Genomic DNA, 18081 nt, shown 5'->3' with positions numbered 1-18081 from the left:
AGAAATATTTTATTATAAAACAGGAGTTACAAAATGATATAACAATAAATAACCTATTTAACTAGAAATATATATCCTTTTACTATATATGCTTTTAACTTAATATTACGGGAGCTGCCTCTAGAGTCATGTAAAAGTATTTAGAAATCTCTTAAAATGATTTAAACTAAACTTCAAATAGGAATTTAATAAGGTTATATTCAATTGTAATTCTTGTAATCATAGTATAAAACTAATAATTGTTTTAAATATGAAGCTCTATATTATAATGAAACCTATTTAGTACGGGAATAGTATGAAAGAAGGACGAAGTTCTCATTCATACTATAGAGAGGCTATATATGTATCTGTGTACGCAGGTGCGCTAGTCTTAGCGTACTACTAAATAACTAATATTTATTATTTAATCTAGATTTACTAGCTAATTTATAGTTACTATACTTCCTATACTTATTATAAAATAAATATTAACAAAAGATAAATATATATTTTTTAATCATTGTTTATTTATTTGGTTATTATTATCTTTAATTACTTTTTAATTCTATTATTTCTTTAATACTATTTTAATAGATTTTGATACTATATTCTTAGGTTTATCTTATAATTTATGTTACAGTGCGGGTACCTCCGTAACATTTAGGCAGAATTTTAATTTTAGTGTATTAATAAAATAATTGTTATTAGCCTTAATAGTCTCGAAGAAACGGAAATTAGGCGAGGCACGTGGGGCATTATAGTGGTAACTAGTTGTACTCGATTCTTTATAATTATATAGACTTTAAAAATCTTACTTTTTTATTATTAGATTTCTATATCACCTACTTATGATATATTTAAATCGAGAATTGGACATTAATATAATGAAAATATTTTTAGAAGATTTGTAAAAGATATCGAACACAATATTGTTGATATCGATAATAGAGTAATAGTAAGGAGTGATATCTTATTGAGGGGGGTTAAGTTTATGTCTTTGTAGGGAGTATTATTGATTCGTTATTTTGGGGAATTTAAGATTGATAGAATTTATGAATAGCTACGCGTAGTCGTTTCTATCGCGGATTGGACTCAATTGTAATTCAATCGCTCACGTGCACATAGCTAGTGTAAATGAGCGCTCTACGAGCGCTACGCTTCCTATTCTATAGTTGTAGATTTCAAGGATAAAATGTACCCTGCTAATGTAGTTCTCTTAAGGCAAAGTGTCACAAGTTGTTCCAGCCAGCCGAACCCGAGCCCGAACCCGAACGTCATGATTTGTGTATATGTATAGAGTGAGAAGTGAGAAATGAAGACAATAAAGGGGAGATCACTATTACAATTTGAATGCCGAACTCTGATAGTGAAACTCTCTACTTATAATCTAACCCATAAGCCCCGGGATCCAGTTTATACTGGTTTTACGCGGACTCCTCAGTTAAATAATTTGAACCCTCCCGGAACTCCTTTTTGAAACACTTGCATCGGGTCGTATTTCAGGCTGACCCTCCTGAGCTCCTCTAAATTAGCCGAACCAACCCCACCATATACATCCTGCCATTTGGATGCATAATTCATGAATATATAATCATCATCAGCGCCCAAACTGACTGCTAGCTCGTTTCCATCCTTGATGAGCTGCTGTATAGCGCTAGTCATTATGTCGTCATTTTCAGCGCCTTGCCACTGTACTGTTAGGCCAACCAACACTCTATCACCATCGCTTGCATCTAGACCGAGAAGATTGCCTCCAGTATCTTTTGCATGAGAGCTGATGTACTGTCCAAAGGGCTGGTAGCTTGAGGTGAACTGTAGCTCGGGAATAGATATAAGGCTGGCTATGGTAGCGTTGCACATGTCTACAAACCCTTGTAAGTTTTTGGCGTTGTTCTTGAATGTCGTGGTGGCAAAAGCCTTTCTAACAGTGCCGTTGTCTGTTGGTGCGGCCAACTCAATAGTGAAGTTCAGAAGGCTGTCAACTCGAAAAGTGTTCGTCGTGTCTCCGCCGAATTTGGCAAAGACAGCCTCGGGTGGTGAGACGATCGACTTCGTGTAATGTTGATGCATCATAACGATGCTTGTATTATGATAAATTCCGTGAAGAAGTGTAATTTGAGAAGCTGGATCGTAGTTCTCGCTTTTGCTAAACTCTGTATATGCCTTGACGAGCGCGGGAAGTGACGAACTATTATATGATGCGAGGCCTCCCCAGAAGAGCCCGGTTTCGATGGCTCGTAGATCAAAGCGAGTGACGACTCCAAAGTTATTTGAGCCTCCCTTTAACGCTCGATATAGACTCGGGTGGGAAGTCGCATTAGCATTAACGATTGAGCCATTGGCTAGCACAATCTAGACCCACGTTAGAACATATCTTGGCGGTATCGTGAATGTTTAGCAAGCGTGTTATATACCTCGTAGTTATAGACATTATCACTACTCGAATTATCAGTATCGAAAAAGAGATTATACAAGTGAACGACTTACCAAGCCATACCATGTTGAGCTGACCAGAACGACATGCCGCCTATTTCACATTTTTAGAAAATTTCACAAGGCAAGTCTGAACAGCAAAAATCTTACCACTTAGCAATAGTCCGCCAACACCTACAGTTTCAGAGCGACCGCCAGCAACAGTTAGGTTCAAAGGATCCAGGACTGTGTAAACATCAGACCACCGGTTCCCAGGGCCAACGGCCACTAGGGTCTTCGCGGCATTTGGCTGCACAACATTCAGATTCTGGAGGTCCAAGGTGACCCCATCATCAATATTATTGATATTTGCATCGGGTGTATGTCTACCGGTGTTTGGTCAGCTTCAGAGTCTTTTAGTTGATGTCTAACTAACCCTCCGCTGCGAATAGCAAAGTGGCAATTGCTCAGGCCGTGTTTTAGTCCCATGCTCAAGATCTGCACAGCTGTTGAGACGTCTGCTGAAGTCGTGGGCAGAACGACACAGGCCGGATTCTGCTCTTGTGGCTGGGCTGACCAGTAATTCTCTATGACGGTGGTGAGATTGATATTGTCACGGATGAAAACTTTCCCGCCAAGTTGACTCTGGAGAATGTTGCACTAATGTTTGTCAGCGAAATTTCCGATGAGAACTGTGGTGTAAACTGCGGCGTAATAAAAAGGCAGTTGGACTATGGAGCTGAGAATCATACGCAAGTTGTCTCATTTGTTAACCCTCCATTGATTGAGGCGAGCACCTGAGTGGCAAGGAGTGCTGTAGTAGTTAGGCAATAGTTTCTCATGGTTAAGATTATTCTAAAGAACGCAGTCGATCTTGTAAAGGAGAACTATGGGTTTTGAGGATGAGCCGCCTTTTCTCTGTTATATACTAGGAATTCTTGTAAAAAGGAGATTAAGACGACTGTAGTGCATCGGTTTGTATCTCGATATAGAGTTCGCATTCGCACCGAATACGACCGAAAATCATGTCACTAGTACCTCACCGACAGCTCGTAATAACGCAGCTCATGCGATTGTCTTGCATCCTTGTTCACTGCCCTGAATCTTGATCTTTACCGCCCTAGTTTGAAAAGGAATAGGAACAGCATTGCCGTTGTCGTAATGGATAGATACCCTCTGGACTTCTCAGCCTTGCAAGTAAAGGTTTTTAGGATAATAGTGCTTGGTAAACCGATTGTGCAGCCTAACAGCCTGAATCTTAGTACCTACAGGAGGGAGACGCTATCAATCTTGCGGTGAATTACAGAGTATTACAAGAAGAAGAAAGTTAATCTGATTATCCCTTATACCTCAATAATATTAAATTATATACATAAGTGTTTTTAAAATCCCTATAAAACAAGTCTTTAGCTTCAAAAAGATTAAAGCTTGCTTGTTATGATCAAATTTATTCCTATGATATACGTCTGGTGCCCTAAGCATTGCCGGTGGTAATCGACTGTACTCAATTCTTCACAAATCTGTAGCTGTGTAATCTTCACTGTATTACTACATTATCAAGCAATTCGAATCCTTTACCATACAACATCAGTCCCAATTATAAAGCCCGGATTGTTCGGATTAAAAGTGGTAAGGTTATTGAAATAAAGTTTAGTGGTCCGCTTTTTTCAATTGGTTCCCCCCCGGGTTTAACACAGAGAATTAAGCAGGTGCCACAGAAGATACATTGCTTACGTGGGTGGATAAAGGGGTACTAGAGGAGATGATCTTTTTATACTCCACTTAATTACTAACATACAGGAAAGCACTCCCTTCAGTCTCCACTTTCCTTCTGTCACAGCCACCTTTTTGCCTTCAAACCCAGGGAGGGGAGAGTATTAGGCAGATTTGGCTGTCTCTGAAACACCTAGAGTTTAGTATTTATTCAACTTTGTACTCGGCGCTAAAATTGATTGATTAGGGGGTTTTAAAATTTACTTCAACTATATACAGATAGATATATAGATTAGTAATCCCTCTTTATATAAAGAGCGTAAACAAAATTATAATATCTTTTTATTCTATATACTTTGTATATATATCTTACTAAGTCTATTTAATACTATTGTTTTAATTAAAAAATAATATAATATATATATCTTTTTAAAGGCATTCAATCTGATATTAGCCTATTATATAATCAGATCATATGATCATTGCTTATAAGCTTACGAAAGCAACCATTAATCCGAAAACGACTATCAATCCGAAAACGACTATCAATCCGAAAACGACCATTAAATACGAAAACAGCTGTAAAATAAAGAAAACAAAAAAGAGCTTTATTTCGAAAGAATGAACAGATTAGAAAGAGATTTATAAGAGATTAATAAAAGCGGAAAAGCTAAATTAGTAGGAAAAAGCATAAAAAGAGGTCTTTTTCCTTTTGAATATAAAATAAGAGAGATTATTATTAAATACAGATTTATTAATATTATATATCACACTGCTTATATAATCCATTTTAGTCGTTAATCAGAGCTAGTTTTCATATTACATATTATTAGCCTATAATCTACAATAGGTTATAAGCCCGGTAACTTATATATACAATTAAAAAGAAGCATATGCACATCGAAATACATATTGAAATATACATCGAAAAAGCAAGAAAAGAGTGAAAAAGCCGAAAGACAATCGACTTCGCATCTAAAAGCAAAGAATATAAAGAAATTCATTTAATCAAGATATCTTATACATTATATAAACGATTCTACATACTAATACAAATTTACATCAATCTTAAATCTTTATTCAAATTCTAAAAATATATATATACACCCATATATATATATAATACTCTTATCGTACTATTAGATAATATAAAAAGAAGTACACATATTACTGAATATATATATCATTAATATTATATATTATTAAATATAAATAAACCCTCTCATTATATATTACTAAATATAAATAAGCTCTTTCATTATATATCACTAAACACATATAATATCAATATTACACATCACCAGATATATAATAATTCTTTTATTATATATTACTGGGTATAATAAAATTAAATATTATATCTCACCGGAGGTATAAAGCTAGTTATTACTTATATACAAATCCTTATTAATCTTTATATATATCTACAAATTATATATATACTATTAATCCTATAATATATATAAAATTAGTTAAAGACTTTCCTGATTAAATAATAAAAGAATATAAAAGAATATTAAATAATAAGAAATATAATATAATTCAATACGAAAAAAGAAGAGAAATATTAAAAGATTGGGTGGAAGAGGCCTCTATATTGACTATATTACTATGTGTATAGACATCTTAATCCCATCTTGCTTTTCTTTGAGGGGACCAATATATCTGTCTATAATTTGTTTAATCTAGCCTATTTAGGTAATTATATTATTAATTATAGTACATAATTAATATTAGTAATTTTTATTTCTTTTAATATTTTCCTATAGGAGTTATTATTTTCAATCTCTTTAATCCTCTATATTTTTATTATCTCAATTTTAATATTTCTTTAAACCTTTCGAATACTACTCTTATTAAAGGTTTGGTTATTTTATCTACTATTATATCTAATATATTAATATAACTAATTATTACCTTTTCTTTTTTAATAAAATTCCTAATAAAATAATAATATATATTAATATACTTTGATTATTTATATAAATACAAATTTTTAATTAAAACTATTATTTTTTGATTATTATCTAATAATTAAATAATATTTCTATATACAGATATATATTCTATCTTTTTAAGATTTTTGAATATTTGAGCTAACTATTTTCTTTACTTAATGAATATTATTATTAATATATATTCAAACTTAATATTTAATATTATTATTGAATTCTATTTTTTATTAGTTTACAATATTGATTCTTTATAAAATATAATAACTCCCCCAAAAATATTTTTTTGATTATATTAATTACTTATTTAGTTTATATTAATAAAAACTTTTATAATATTTACTAATAGATTATACTCCTTTGCAATTTGGTATTATATTTTTTTAGGTTTATATTTGAGTTTCTAAATAATTGTAGCTTTTAGGTATTATATTAAGTTCTTTATTCCTATTTTATAACATTTCACTGGTTTTGTTATATATTGTGATAGCCAACCTAGTACAAAGGAGATGTCTGGTTTTATGTATACTATTAAATAAATAAAACTATCTATGATTTATTGATATTCAATAATATTAATTAATTCATTGTTTTTTATAGTAGATTATAGATATAAATAATTAGTGGTAGATATTTTTTTAGTATAATACTAAGTATATAAGATTCCGAATTTGATAAGTATAATTTTCAGATATTCTTCTTAATTTAATGTAAATAATCTATTTACTTGATTTTTTATAATCCTAATATTTAAAATTTTATTAATTTCCCTCAAATTCTTAATATTGAAATATAAGGAAAATATTATAGAGAATTAATTGAGTTAATTTTTTGAGATCAAAAAAATAATTATATTATCAATATAAATTAATAGATTAAATTGTTAAGTAGTATATATATATAAATATAAATCAATAAGACTTTGAGTAAAGTCTCAATTAATCAATTTGGATTTTAAAAGTTGATTTTAATCTCATCCAGCTTGTTTGAGGCTATACAAACTTTGTAGTATATATAAAATATATTCATCTAATATATTAATTTCTTAAGATAATGTAAGGTATATTTTTTTTTTGAAATAGGATTTTATAAAAGTATTCTTTATATTAAAGTGTTAGTATTCTAAGTTTTCTTTTATAGTAATTATTAAGAATAAATAAAATATATTAAGCTGTATTATAAAAACAAATATTTTATTATAATTTTTTCTAAGAATTTAACTAAAACCTTTTACTACTAATTATACTTTGAATCTTTTAATCTTATTATTTTTTGTTTTTATTATAAATACCTATTTAATTAAAATAAGATTTTCTTCTTTTAATAGAATATATTCTTTTCAAGTACTATTTGTAACCAATAAACTGATTTCCTTTTTAATAATTTATTTTCATTTTTTTCTATATTCAGGATTCGAGACTACCTAATTATATATAATAGAAATAAGAATATCTAGAATTTGTTCTACAAGGAAAACTATATCCTTATTTATCAAACTTTTTAAAATTAATTAAAGATTTTTGAATAATTTTGTTTTAATACTCGAATCAATTTTTAATATAAAAAGTATAAAGATTATAATATATTCAATAATATTTTTATTTGGGTTTGTTAAAAGTATTACTATTATTACTTTTATTAGTTTTTGGATATACTTATTTAATTTATTATCATTTCGTTTGTATTTTTGAAAAAAGTATTTTTCAAGAGAATCTATATTTATATATATAATTAAAGCCTTGATTAAAGATTTGTTAATTGTAAATGCTATATTTAGTATCTCTATCTTTTTTATTTCTAAAAATAAAATTAATTTTGTAGAAGAATTAATTTCAATAATATTTTTTTTATTGTTTTTATTGAATTATTGAATATTATTAATTTTAAATATATTAGGAATTATAATTTTCGAATATTCAAAAATAGTAATATCTTATAATAATTCAAATAAAGATTCTTATATCTTTTATATTTTGTAAGGTTTGTTTTTCGATTTTTTATTAGAAATAATATTCTCTGTATCTTAAAGTTCTAATGTAAAGTTTTTTATTTTTAGGTTTAGATTTTCTCTTTTTTTGGATTTGTTTATAGTTATTTGACTTGTTTGTATAGTATAGTTTAGTTTTGATGAGTATATTTTGATATGTTTATTAATTGTATATAAATATCTTATAAAGATATCTATTTGGGTTATATCTCATAATTTGTTATACTATTAATCCTTTAGGATTATCTTTAGATTAATGTATATATAGTACTTATTTTCTTATATTCTATAATAATTAATATTCAAAATTGATTTTATAAATGTTTTGATAAAACTAATAATATTATTATTAATAATTAATCTAATATTTATTCTATTTTTATAATATATATTATATTTAATAGCTTTATTCCAGAATTCTAATAATAATTTAGTTTCTTTTAATATAACTTTTATATTAGTTTTAATAATACCAATATTTCTTTTAATAATTCTATTTTAATAAAATAATGTTATAATAGTTAGTTTCAATCAAATCCCAAAGTTTTATTTTTTAATAACTTGAATTAATTTTAATATATTATTAATTTAAATAACTAATATCTTATTGTTTATATCCAATTTCAATTTAGTTTTTTATTTCTTTAATCTCAATGTAGCTTTATTTTTTGTTTTTAGGGTCAAAATCCAGTTCACTTTTATTTAGCTATTTATAATTAATAAGAAATAATAGTTTTTTTATAAAGACTTTAGGAATAGACTAATAATATTGAAATAAATAAATTTTAATCTTTTTGTTTTATAAAAATTAAATTATTTCGGGATTAGATTTTTTATCTTGATAAGTGTGACGGCAACGGAGTCAAGTCATAGTGATAGGATGAATCAATTATCGTAACTAGAGAATAACAAACTACTGTACAAAGAATGAACCTGTAAGAGGCTTTTATAGGCCTGGAGGGGACCAGGAGGGGACCAAGAGGGGACCAAGACGAAGCGAGATTTGCCCTGCCAGGTGGGGCAAATGGATGACTAATCTAGGCCTGAGGCCGGATCGTCACATCACCCCCCCTTTGAGAAACGGCTTGCCCTCAAGTCCGTTCTTATCCCTTCCTTTGCTTCTTTGTCTCCGGAGACCTAGGCTCCTTTTTCACCACCACTTCTTCCTCCACCTTCCTTGTCGCCTTTCTTTTTCTCGATGGTGTAGCCGGCGGTTCGTCTTCCTCGCCACTGCCATCTTCATCATCAGAGATGTCGATCGGAGCATCATACGCTTGTCGCAGGGGGCTAGCTGCAGTCGCGCGAGTTGTTCGATTGTGGAGCGGGACATCGTTTATCACCTTCAAGGTGTACTGCTCATCTTCTCTTTCTTCTTCTCCGTCGAACCAGGAGCTGGTTATTCGGTGTGGTTCGTTGTTTTGCCATTCGTCGCAAATGCCTTCGGGCAGCATATGCATACCATACTTTCGTAGCAAGGAGAGTTTACAGGAGGGGCGGAGGGAGGCACGATGAGGGGCGTTTCTTAAGAGGGCTTGAGCTCTCTTGATGTCGGCGGTGGTCGGTCCGGGGAAGCGAACGCCACCTTGTTGATGATTTTCGATCTTCTCAAATCGTTCGATGACTACTGTGTTCAATGCACAGCAAGCGGTGAGGCCGTCTGGGGCGGCTTTAAGGAATCGGGCGAAGGCCGTGGTTCCAGTCACATTGTCCTTCCATCTGGCGTTGCTTCGAACGAGCTGACCCAGGCATTTGCTTCTCTCGTCCACAAGGCCATTTAGTCGCTTGGTGGCGAGTTCAATGTCTTTCTGTGAACGTTTGCCGCGGGTGGCCATAGCCGTGAAAACCGCATGCTTAGCTTCCGAGTCCTCCTTCGTCATATTCCAACATTTGTAAAGTTCCTCCTTCATCTCGTAGGCCCATAATCTGGCAGCGAAGCTGTCTAAGCCGGTGCCGAGCTTTACAGATTGTGTTTTGCCGAATTCGATCATTTCGGCTTGCTGGAGCTTTGGGAGGGTTGGATGTGAGTCAATGTACGCGAGGATGTCGGTGAAATGGATGGACTCGCCGGAGGTAAGAGTAAGGGCAGATGAGTCTGCAGGCGGTGGAGTGGGTGTTGCAGCTCGCAACTGCTGGTCTAGCAGATCTTGCTCCTCACCATCTGGTATTGGTCGCGAGGGGGAGAGCGCGGGAGATCTGGATGGTGTTGCCTGAGCTCGCTGCTCGGCGGGGCGTGTTGGGGAGCTAAAGACGTTGCGTAAAGCTTGAAACATCGCTAATTTTTTATTACTTCCGAGTTGAATCGAAGAGTTAATTTGGTTTAGGTGAAGTTGATTCACGAAAGTAAAATACAAATGAAAAAAACGTAAAAAATGCAAACAAAAAGTAAATATAAAGCAAACAAATTCTCGTGATGATGGGAAAAGGCCCGTGCGCAAGCCTACTCTTCTCGAGGTAAACTGGCTAGGTAAGTCTGTCTCATACCTATGTCCATGGGTTTTCCACTTGCCAGATTATCGTAGTCATCGATGCCGTCTTCCCAACTCTTTATCCACTTTGGTAAGTTCTCCGGAGGACCTGCGGCATGCGGGTATTGCGCATGGAAGCTTCTAACTTTGTGAGGTGCATACATCACATCTCTGCAGTGGTACCATACAGGGTCGTCGTCATAGCCTACCCACCTTACCTTGTAACGAACCTCTTTTCGGACAATCTTCGAGGCTAGTATGTCTTGGACCTCGAATTCAGCGTCTGCTGCGACTACGATTGGAGGTGGGGGGCCGACTTTTTGACCAGGCACAGGATTGTCGGGTGCTTTTCGAAGCTTGTCTGGAGAGAAGACTTTGTGCACTTTCATGCTGTCGGGCAGGTCAAGGCGATAAGAATGGCCCTCTTTGGAAAGAATGGTGTAAGGACCGGCCATCTGCAGATCGAGCTTTCGGCTAGGTCTCTCAGTGGCAAAGTTTTTTGTAGTAACGAAGACTTTGTCGCCAACCTCGAAATTGATAGCTCGTCTGTGCTTGTCGATGTCCCTTCTTTTTTTGTCTTGGGACTTGAGGATAATTTCTTTGGCTACTTCCCAGGCTTTGTGCATCCTAGATGCAAAAGCTTGCGCTTCTTCTTGAGAAAGTTTCTCTTGAACCGTAGAAGCGGAGAGGGACCTATCCCAATCAAAAGAGGTGACAGGTCCGTACCCATTCTGAAGCTCGAAGGGGGACATTCCCAGACTTTCGTGCGGAAGGGTGAGCTGGGCATAATCCATGATACACAAGAGCTCTGACCAGTTGTCCTGGTAGTAATTGATGTAAGGACGTAGGCGCTGGTCTAGATACTGATTCATGATCTCCGTTTGACCATCTGTTTGAGGGTGGTATGCTGTGGAAAGTTTCAACTTGACGCCCAAGATCCGGGTGAATTCTTTCCAAAAAAGAGATATGAATTGGGGGCCTCTATCGGAGGTTATGGTCTTTGGAGCACCTTTCCATCGATAGATGTTGTTTAAATACATCATTGCCATATCCCTGGCGTTGGTAGTCTTATAGCATGGTATGGAGATGGACTGTTTCGATAATCTATCTACTACCACAAAGACATTGTCGTAACCAAACTTGTCAATAGGAAATGTTTTGAAATCCATGGATACGTCTGCCCAGGGTCTTGAGGGTACAGGCAATGGTTGTAGAAATCCTGGCGTCTTATCTCTGGGAGTATGGAAGTTATGACAGGTGGTACAGTTGTCGACATACTGGTCAATGAATTCTGACATACCCTTCCAGAAATATCTTTTCCTAAGGATCAGCTTGGTCTTAGTTTTTCCAGGATGTGCTGAAGAGATTTGAGTGTGGGCTTCTTCTATGAGACTAGTACGCAGATGGTCTACATCGGGAACAACAAGACGGTCTTTGTGTAGGACGAGACCGTTTCTCATAGAGTATCCTTTCTTCAAGCGGGTTGCCAAATCACGTTCTGCTTGTAGAGAAGGGTGGTTTCGGTTGACTGTCAGAATTTTGTCTATCAAATCCATGTCTTCGGCATCGATAGCTAACAATTCTGACACCTCCTCCCCCTCCGTGCTGAGTTCATCGACAATCCTTTTATCGAGAACTGTGTCTGGCAGGAGGGTTTGAGTGCGTTGTTCCGATCGTTTAAGGTCTTGATCTGCAGTATCTTGTTCTCTGCGACTCAAGGCGTCCGCAGCAGCATTGCTAACCCCTGACCGATACGCAATCTCGAACCAGAAATTCGATAGGGTTTCAGCCCATCCCGCTTGTCTCTGATTCAAAGTCCTTTTTGTCATGAAGTATTCTAGTGCCTTGTGGTCGGTGTAAACTTTAATGCAATGGGGCGAAGCGGTACATTCAGCACGCCATGTCTTGAATGCTTTCACAATGGCAAGCATTTCTTTGTCAAAGATAGCGTAGTTCATCTCGGCCGGAAGCATAGTCTTGGTGAAGAAGGCCACAGGGTGCCATTGGCTGTCTTCTTGAAGCTGGGAGAGGACTCCACCGACCACTCCATCAGAGGCATCAGTTTCGATCATGGTCTGCTTCTCAGCGCAATAGTGTCTCAGCACAGGGGCATCCATCAGACGTCTTTTCAATTCCTCGAAACTAGCCTTGCAGTTATCATCCCATAAAAACTTGACGTCCTTTTTTGTCAACTGAACGAGAGGTTTGGCAATCCTACCGAAATCTTGAATGAACCGACGGTAGAAGTTGCAGAACCCGAGGAAGGACTGCACCCCTCGAACATTGGTTGGTGGCTTCCATTCTCTAATGACCTCAACCTTTTCAGGGTCGACTTCTACACCGTTGATACTGATAATGAAACCTAGGTATTTGGTCCTGGTGACTCCAAATTCGCACTTATTTATATCAGCCTGAAGGCCAGCTTTTCGTAAGCGATCGAGGACTTGAATGACGTGTCGCTCATGTTCTTCTTCGTTCTCCGAGTAAATGAGGATGTCGTCTAAGTAAGCGGTACAAGTAACATCGAGGAGATCGAACAGGACGTCATTCATGTATCTTTGATAAGTGGCCGGACCATTTGTCAAACCGAACGGTAAGACTTTACACTTGTATGTTCCGTATCGTGTGCGAAATGTAGTAAGATCTTCGGAATCAGGGTGCATTCGGATTCGATGAAAAGCTTGGCGGATATCGAGTTTGGTGAAGATTTTAGCTTTAGAGATACGAGCTAATGTCTCGTCAATAAGTGGTAAAGGGTATTCGTCTCTTTTGGTGATAGCGTTGAGACGTCGGTAATCTATACAGAATCGTAGCCCTCCATTAGGCTTCGCTACGAATAGAACTGGCGCAGCGAATGGAGAGGAACTGGCTTCTATGAAACCTTTTTTTAAGTTATCCATAATGTATTCTTTAACAACTAAGAGTTCTTCAGTCGACATATTATAGATTGGACTTGTTTTTAAGATTGTATCTTTTGGTATTTCAATACGGTGATCGTAGGAAGTGTGTTCAGGCAGCTCATTAGACCTGGTTTTGGAGAAGACATCAATCCAGTCATGGTAGACAGTGGGAATCCGAGAACGGAGTTCTTCGAATTCGGCAGGTTCCATATTTCCTATGCGATCTTTAAGAATGCTATCGACTTCATGTATGCTAGTGCCAAAAACCGTATTATCGCGACGACGAGTATATATTTTAAAAGCTTCGGCAGTGATAGCGGTGATGTCCATTGAGTTATGTAGAGGAGATTCAAAAGGATCGGAGTTGGTAAGAATATGGTTGAGGATAGCAGTCTTGGTGCCTGCGGAGGGGACCAAGATGTCCTTTTTGGTGCCCTCGGAGGGGACCAAAATTTCTTCATTCTTATATTGTTCGATCAATCTTTCCATCTTCCTAAGATTGTCTCTAATATCCCAGTTGTGTCGATTAGTGAACTTGGCTCGGGGTATGAAAGAGAGGTCAATGGAATTGATATCGAAGAATTGATCTCTTCGATCGGCGTCCGCTTGATGCTCTTCATGGCCACAGACTTCGAGGTTTCTCAGAGAATTGCGAGGGACATTGATTCCACCAGAGAAACTGGGTATAGCTGGCAGGTTGGCAGGCCAGATAAGGGTGTGGTTGTAGGATCGAGGGATAATATCGTGAGATCGAAGCCATCCATTGCCCAGGATTACGTCTCTTTTCATATCAATCAGTAAGAATGGTGCTTGGATAAAAGTTCTACCGTCTAGTCGTAGGGTTAGACGTATAGCTTGAGTGACAGAGGCCCCCGGCCGTCCGTCGTAGCCTTGAACGTCAATATGGCGGTCCAAGGTAAGTATGGGGGTGCTCGTGCGTTTGGAGATTTGTCGTGCAAACCGAGCGTTGATAAGAAGATAGGCGCTAGCGCCGGTATCCGTCAGTGCGTGGCAATGGACTTGGAAGCCGTGGGTTCGTAGGTAGCAAGTGACAGCAAAGCTGTCACCTCCCATGAGGCTCCTAAGATCAATATTCTTCGTATATTGAAATCCTTGGTGGGAGACTTTGCCAAGGATTAGTCTTTTCCCGATTCGCATGAATCGGTGTCGGAGATTGGATCCACTTCTGATTGGTCCAGATTAGTGGGGGCGTCTTCTTGCATCTCATCAATTTCTTGGATCTTCATTGGGCACTTGTGATCTTTACTCCAATTAGGAGCGCCGCACGTGAAGCACTTTCCTGGGGTTTCAGGGGGATGAGATTTCCGATTGGGTAAAACTCCGGGAATTGCAGAACTCTCTCTAGTGGGCCCGATAAGAGCGGATTTTTCTCGGTTTGGCGCCCCACCAGATTGTGAAGAATTTGAAGGTAATCTTTCTGAGTGTCGGTATGTCTGCTTTAACATTGTCGAGCTCTTTAGGTAGCTGGCGCGCATTCTCGCATCTACATTGGTTAGGTGAGAAACGTATCTTTGAAAATCGGGGTAGCTATCCATAGTAGCAATGGTTGCATTCTTCAATGATAGGGATATCTTCGCAGCTAGTTCTCTACGGAGGTTTTCCTCTGGTTGATCCGATTCCGCAGCTAACTCTAGGAATTGGGTATAGAATTGATGGAATGTGTTGCTGCCCATTCTCAAAGCTCGAAACTCCTCAATGGCTAATTCCAACCGGTTAGAGACTAAATATATGCCTTCGAGGTAGTCTAAAGGTTCTGTAGACGTTTCGAAGTCTTTGCGCATCATTTTGGGCTTAAGGTGTCTCTGAGCTTCCCCTGTAGTCCACCGGAAGATAGCTCTTACTTTGGCGCCTTCGTCCGGGTAATGATCGGCATTGTCAAGGAGTTTTCCTTCAACAAGCAATCTCCATGCTTCGAATGTAGGGTTAATCCCATCATTCAGGGGTTCCGGGTCTTTCACCCTAGCACTCAACCTCGTTCTGGAAGCAAGGGAGGCTACGGAGCCGTCACGTATCTCGACTGAAGGAAAAATTCCTGCAGGATTTTCGGAGGCATTCCTGTGCTGTAGATGGGGTTCCAATGGGTTCGACACCGTGGCCCGTCCAACTGCTCTTGAGCGATGGCGGCTTCTGCTGCGCGTTCCTTGTTCCAATAGCTGTTCCGAAAGTAGCTCTTGAAGCCTGGCCATCACTGTTGTGTTGGCACTGAGGAGATTCAAGAGGTCCTGTCTCGACAAGTCTGAAAGAGGAGGGTCGGGTTGATTGGGTTCCATCTCTTCGTTTCCTTCGTACGGCGCATTTCCCGTGCCAGCTTCCTGTTCTTGCTGAAGCTGTTGTTCTGGATCATGGCTTTCGTCATGTTGTTGGCGTGTTGGTATCCGACGGGGAGGCATCGTTGGCTGGTAACGGTTGAATAATATTGTTTAAGTAGGTCGTTAGTTCAGTGACCCCAGGGGAGTATAACTAGCTAGATATTGTGGCCTTCTCAGGGGATATTCTGTCCTTCTCAGGGGTGTTAAGAGTTTGTTATAATGTGACGGCAACGGAGTCAAGTCATAGTGATAGGATGAATCAATTATCGTAACTAGAGAATAACAAACTACTGTACAAAGAATGAACCTGTAAGAGGCTTTTATAGGCCTGGAGGGGACCAGGAGGGGACCAAGAGGGGACCAAGACGAAGCGAGATTTGCCCTGCCAGGTGGGGCAAATGGATGACTAATCTAGGCCTGAGGCCGGATCGTCACAATAAGTATATAAACTTTGTATATAAGGATTTTAAATAGGATTTTAATTAACTTTTCTAATATAATGATTTTATAAAGGTTTTATATCTTTTCTAGGCTGAAGTAATTAAATCATTTATATTATAGTAAATAGTTTTTTAGATCCTTGAATTTATTTGAAAAGATTTTTATTATGATCTTATCTGATTTTATATCATTAATAATCTTTATACTTTGAAGAGTAATGTTTTTATATCCTTTTATAATATCCAAAATCATATAAATTCCTTTATTTATTTTTGTTTTAATAATATTTATTCCATTTTTTTAAAAGTATATATAATCTGAATTGAATTTGTTTTTGAGTTTAGTTTTATAAATCTTTTTGTCAAAAAGGAAATTAACTCCTAATCCTAGTATATATAACATCTTTAAAAATAAAATTATACCTCCATTTCCTAGTTTTATTACAATAATATTTATCCAATTATAATATATAATTTTTTTATTAACTTTTATTATTTTTTTCTTTATTTTCTTAATATTTCTAAAAAAAGAAAGTTGGTTAGATATATATAAAAAAGTATTAGTATTTATATATTAACAAAAAGGGGTAGTTTTATAAATAAGTTTTTTAGAAATATGATACTTTTTATTATTGGATTTTTCTTTGTTTTTTGATAAATCAAAATCGATTGGAAAATTCTTGTTGTTTATAAGATAAATGTGATTGCTTTTTTTCTTAGTAAATAATACTTTAATTGTCTTTTTGAATATTGCTTTTTGTTGTTTAGCTTTATAGTGATTATGGATTAGAGTTTATATAAATATGAAATCTTTGTAATTATATAGAAAGTGCTTTTTTTGCTTATAAAAGTAGTAAGTATAAGTTTTGGCTTTATTATTTTAATCTTGTTTTATAAATAGATTTGATTTTTTATATTCTTTTTATTATTTTGGAATTATATATTTTCTATTAGTAATATGGTTTTATTCTATCTCCTGAATATTAAATTTCTTAATTATAAAATACTTAATCTTATTTTTTATTATTAATATATTTTGAATATTCATAATATTAATTATTATTTAATATTCGCTTAGAAGATTTTTAGTTAAAACTAAAAATAGAATTTCATTTCTATATAAATCCTTAAATATAGGGTTGATAGTATTAAGCTTATATCAATATTCTTTTAATTTATTCTAGATTTTAATAATAATTATTTCTGAATAGTTAATAGACTTGAAAATGAATATTTAAATTATTATCAAATACAAATTAATTATAATATTATTAATTCTTGAGTATTTTGATTTTAAATAGTTTTATAATATTTATATTATATTATATTTGTTAATAAACACTTTATTATTATTATTAAATGATTTGTATATATATAATAATATATTAACTTTATTTTTTAAATATTTAATCTTTTTATTTAAATTAAATTTGATATTTATAATTTTATTTTCTTTAAAAATCAGAAAAATTTTAGTATTATTGATTTCCATTTTAATTCTTTTAATTTTAGTATATTTTTGTAATATAAATTTAATTATATAAAATCAATTCTTTTTTTTCAATTATATTTTTATTTGTTAAAACTATTAATTATAGATCTCTTAAATAAAATTCAGAATGCTTTTTGTTTGCTCTTTGATTTTGTTCATTTTGATATCTATATAAAGAATTTACAAGATTTTTCTTTCTTTTTTTCTATATAAATAAATCCATATAAATTATAAATATAAATATAATTAACATTATATATCTTTTTGTTGTATTATATACATTTTATTTATAAATAATATTATATATTCTTTTAATTTTGCAAATTAATAGTAATAATAATTATAGTATTATATATTAATTATAGAGTAGTACCGTACACTCTTCAACTCTGTAAATTAAATTATAATAAT

At 34.6% G+C, this 18081-nt stretch overlaps 1 protein-coding gene across 1 annotated transcript; it reads right to left on the bottom strand.

The window, feature by feature from the left end:
- Positions 1 to 1416: 1416 nt before the first annotated feature.
- Positions 1417 to 3233, bottom strand: Bfra_006212 (putative fad- protein; the record flags this gene model as incomplete). The annotated part of the gene is made up of 4 exons (XM_037336585.1): positions 1417 to 2331; positions 2516 to 2777; positions 2828 to 3036; positions 3144 to 3233. 4 exons carry the CDS (start codon positions 3231 to 3233, stop codon positions 1417 to 1419), a joined length of 1476 nt encoding a protein of 491 aa, XP_037197951.1.
- Between the last annotated feature and the right edge of the window lie 14848 nt (positions 3234 to 18081).

The sequence above is a fragment of the Botrytis fragariae genome (genome assembly GCF_013461495.1).
Source record: "Botrytis fragariae strain BVB16 chromosome Unknown tig00000000, whole genome shotgun sequence".
NCBI lineage: Eukaryota > Fungi > Ascomycota > Leotiomycetes > Helotiales > Sclerotiniaceae > Botrytis > Botrytis fragariae.
The sequence above is the reverse complement of the archived record's forward strand: the minus strand, read 5'-3'. Positions and strand labels throughout refer to the sequence as shown.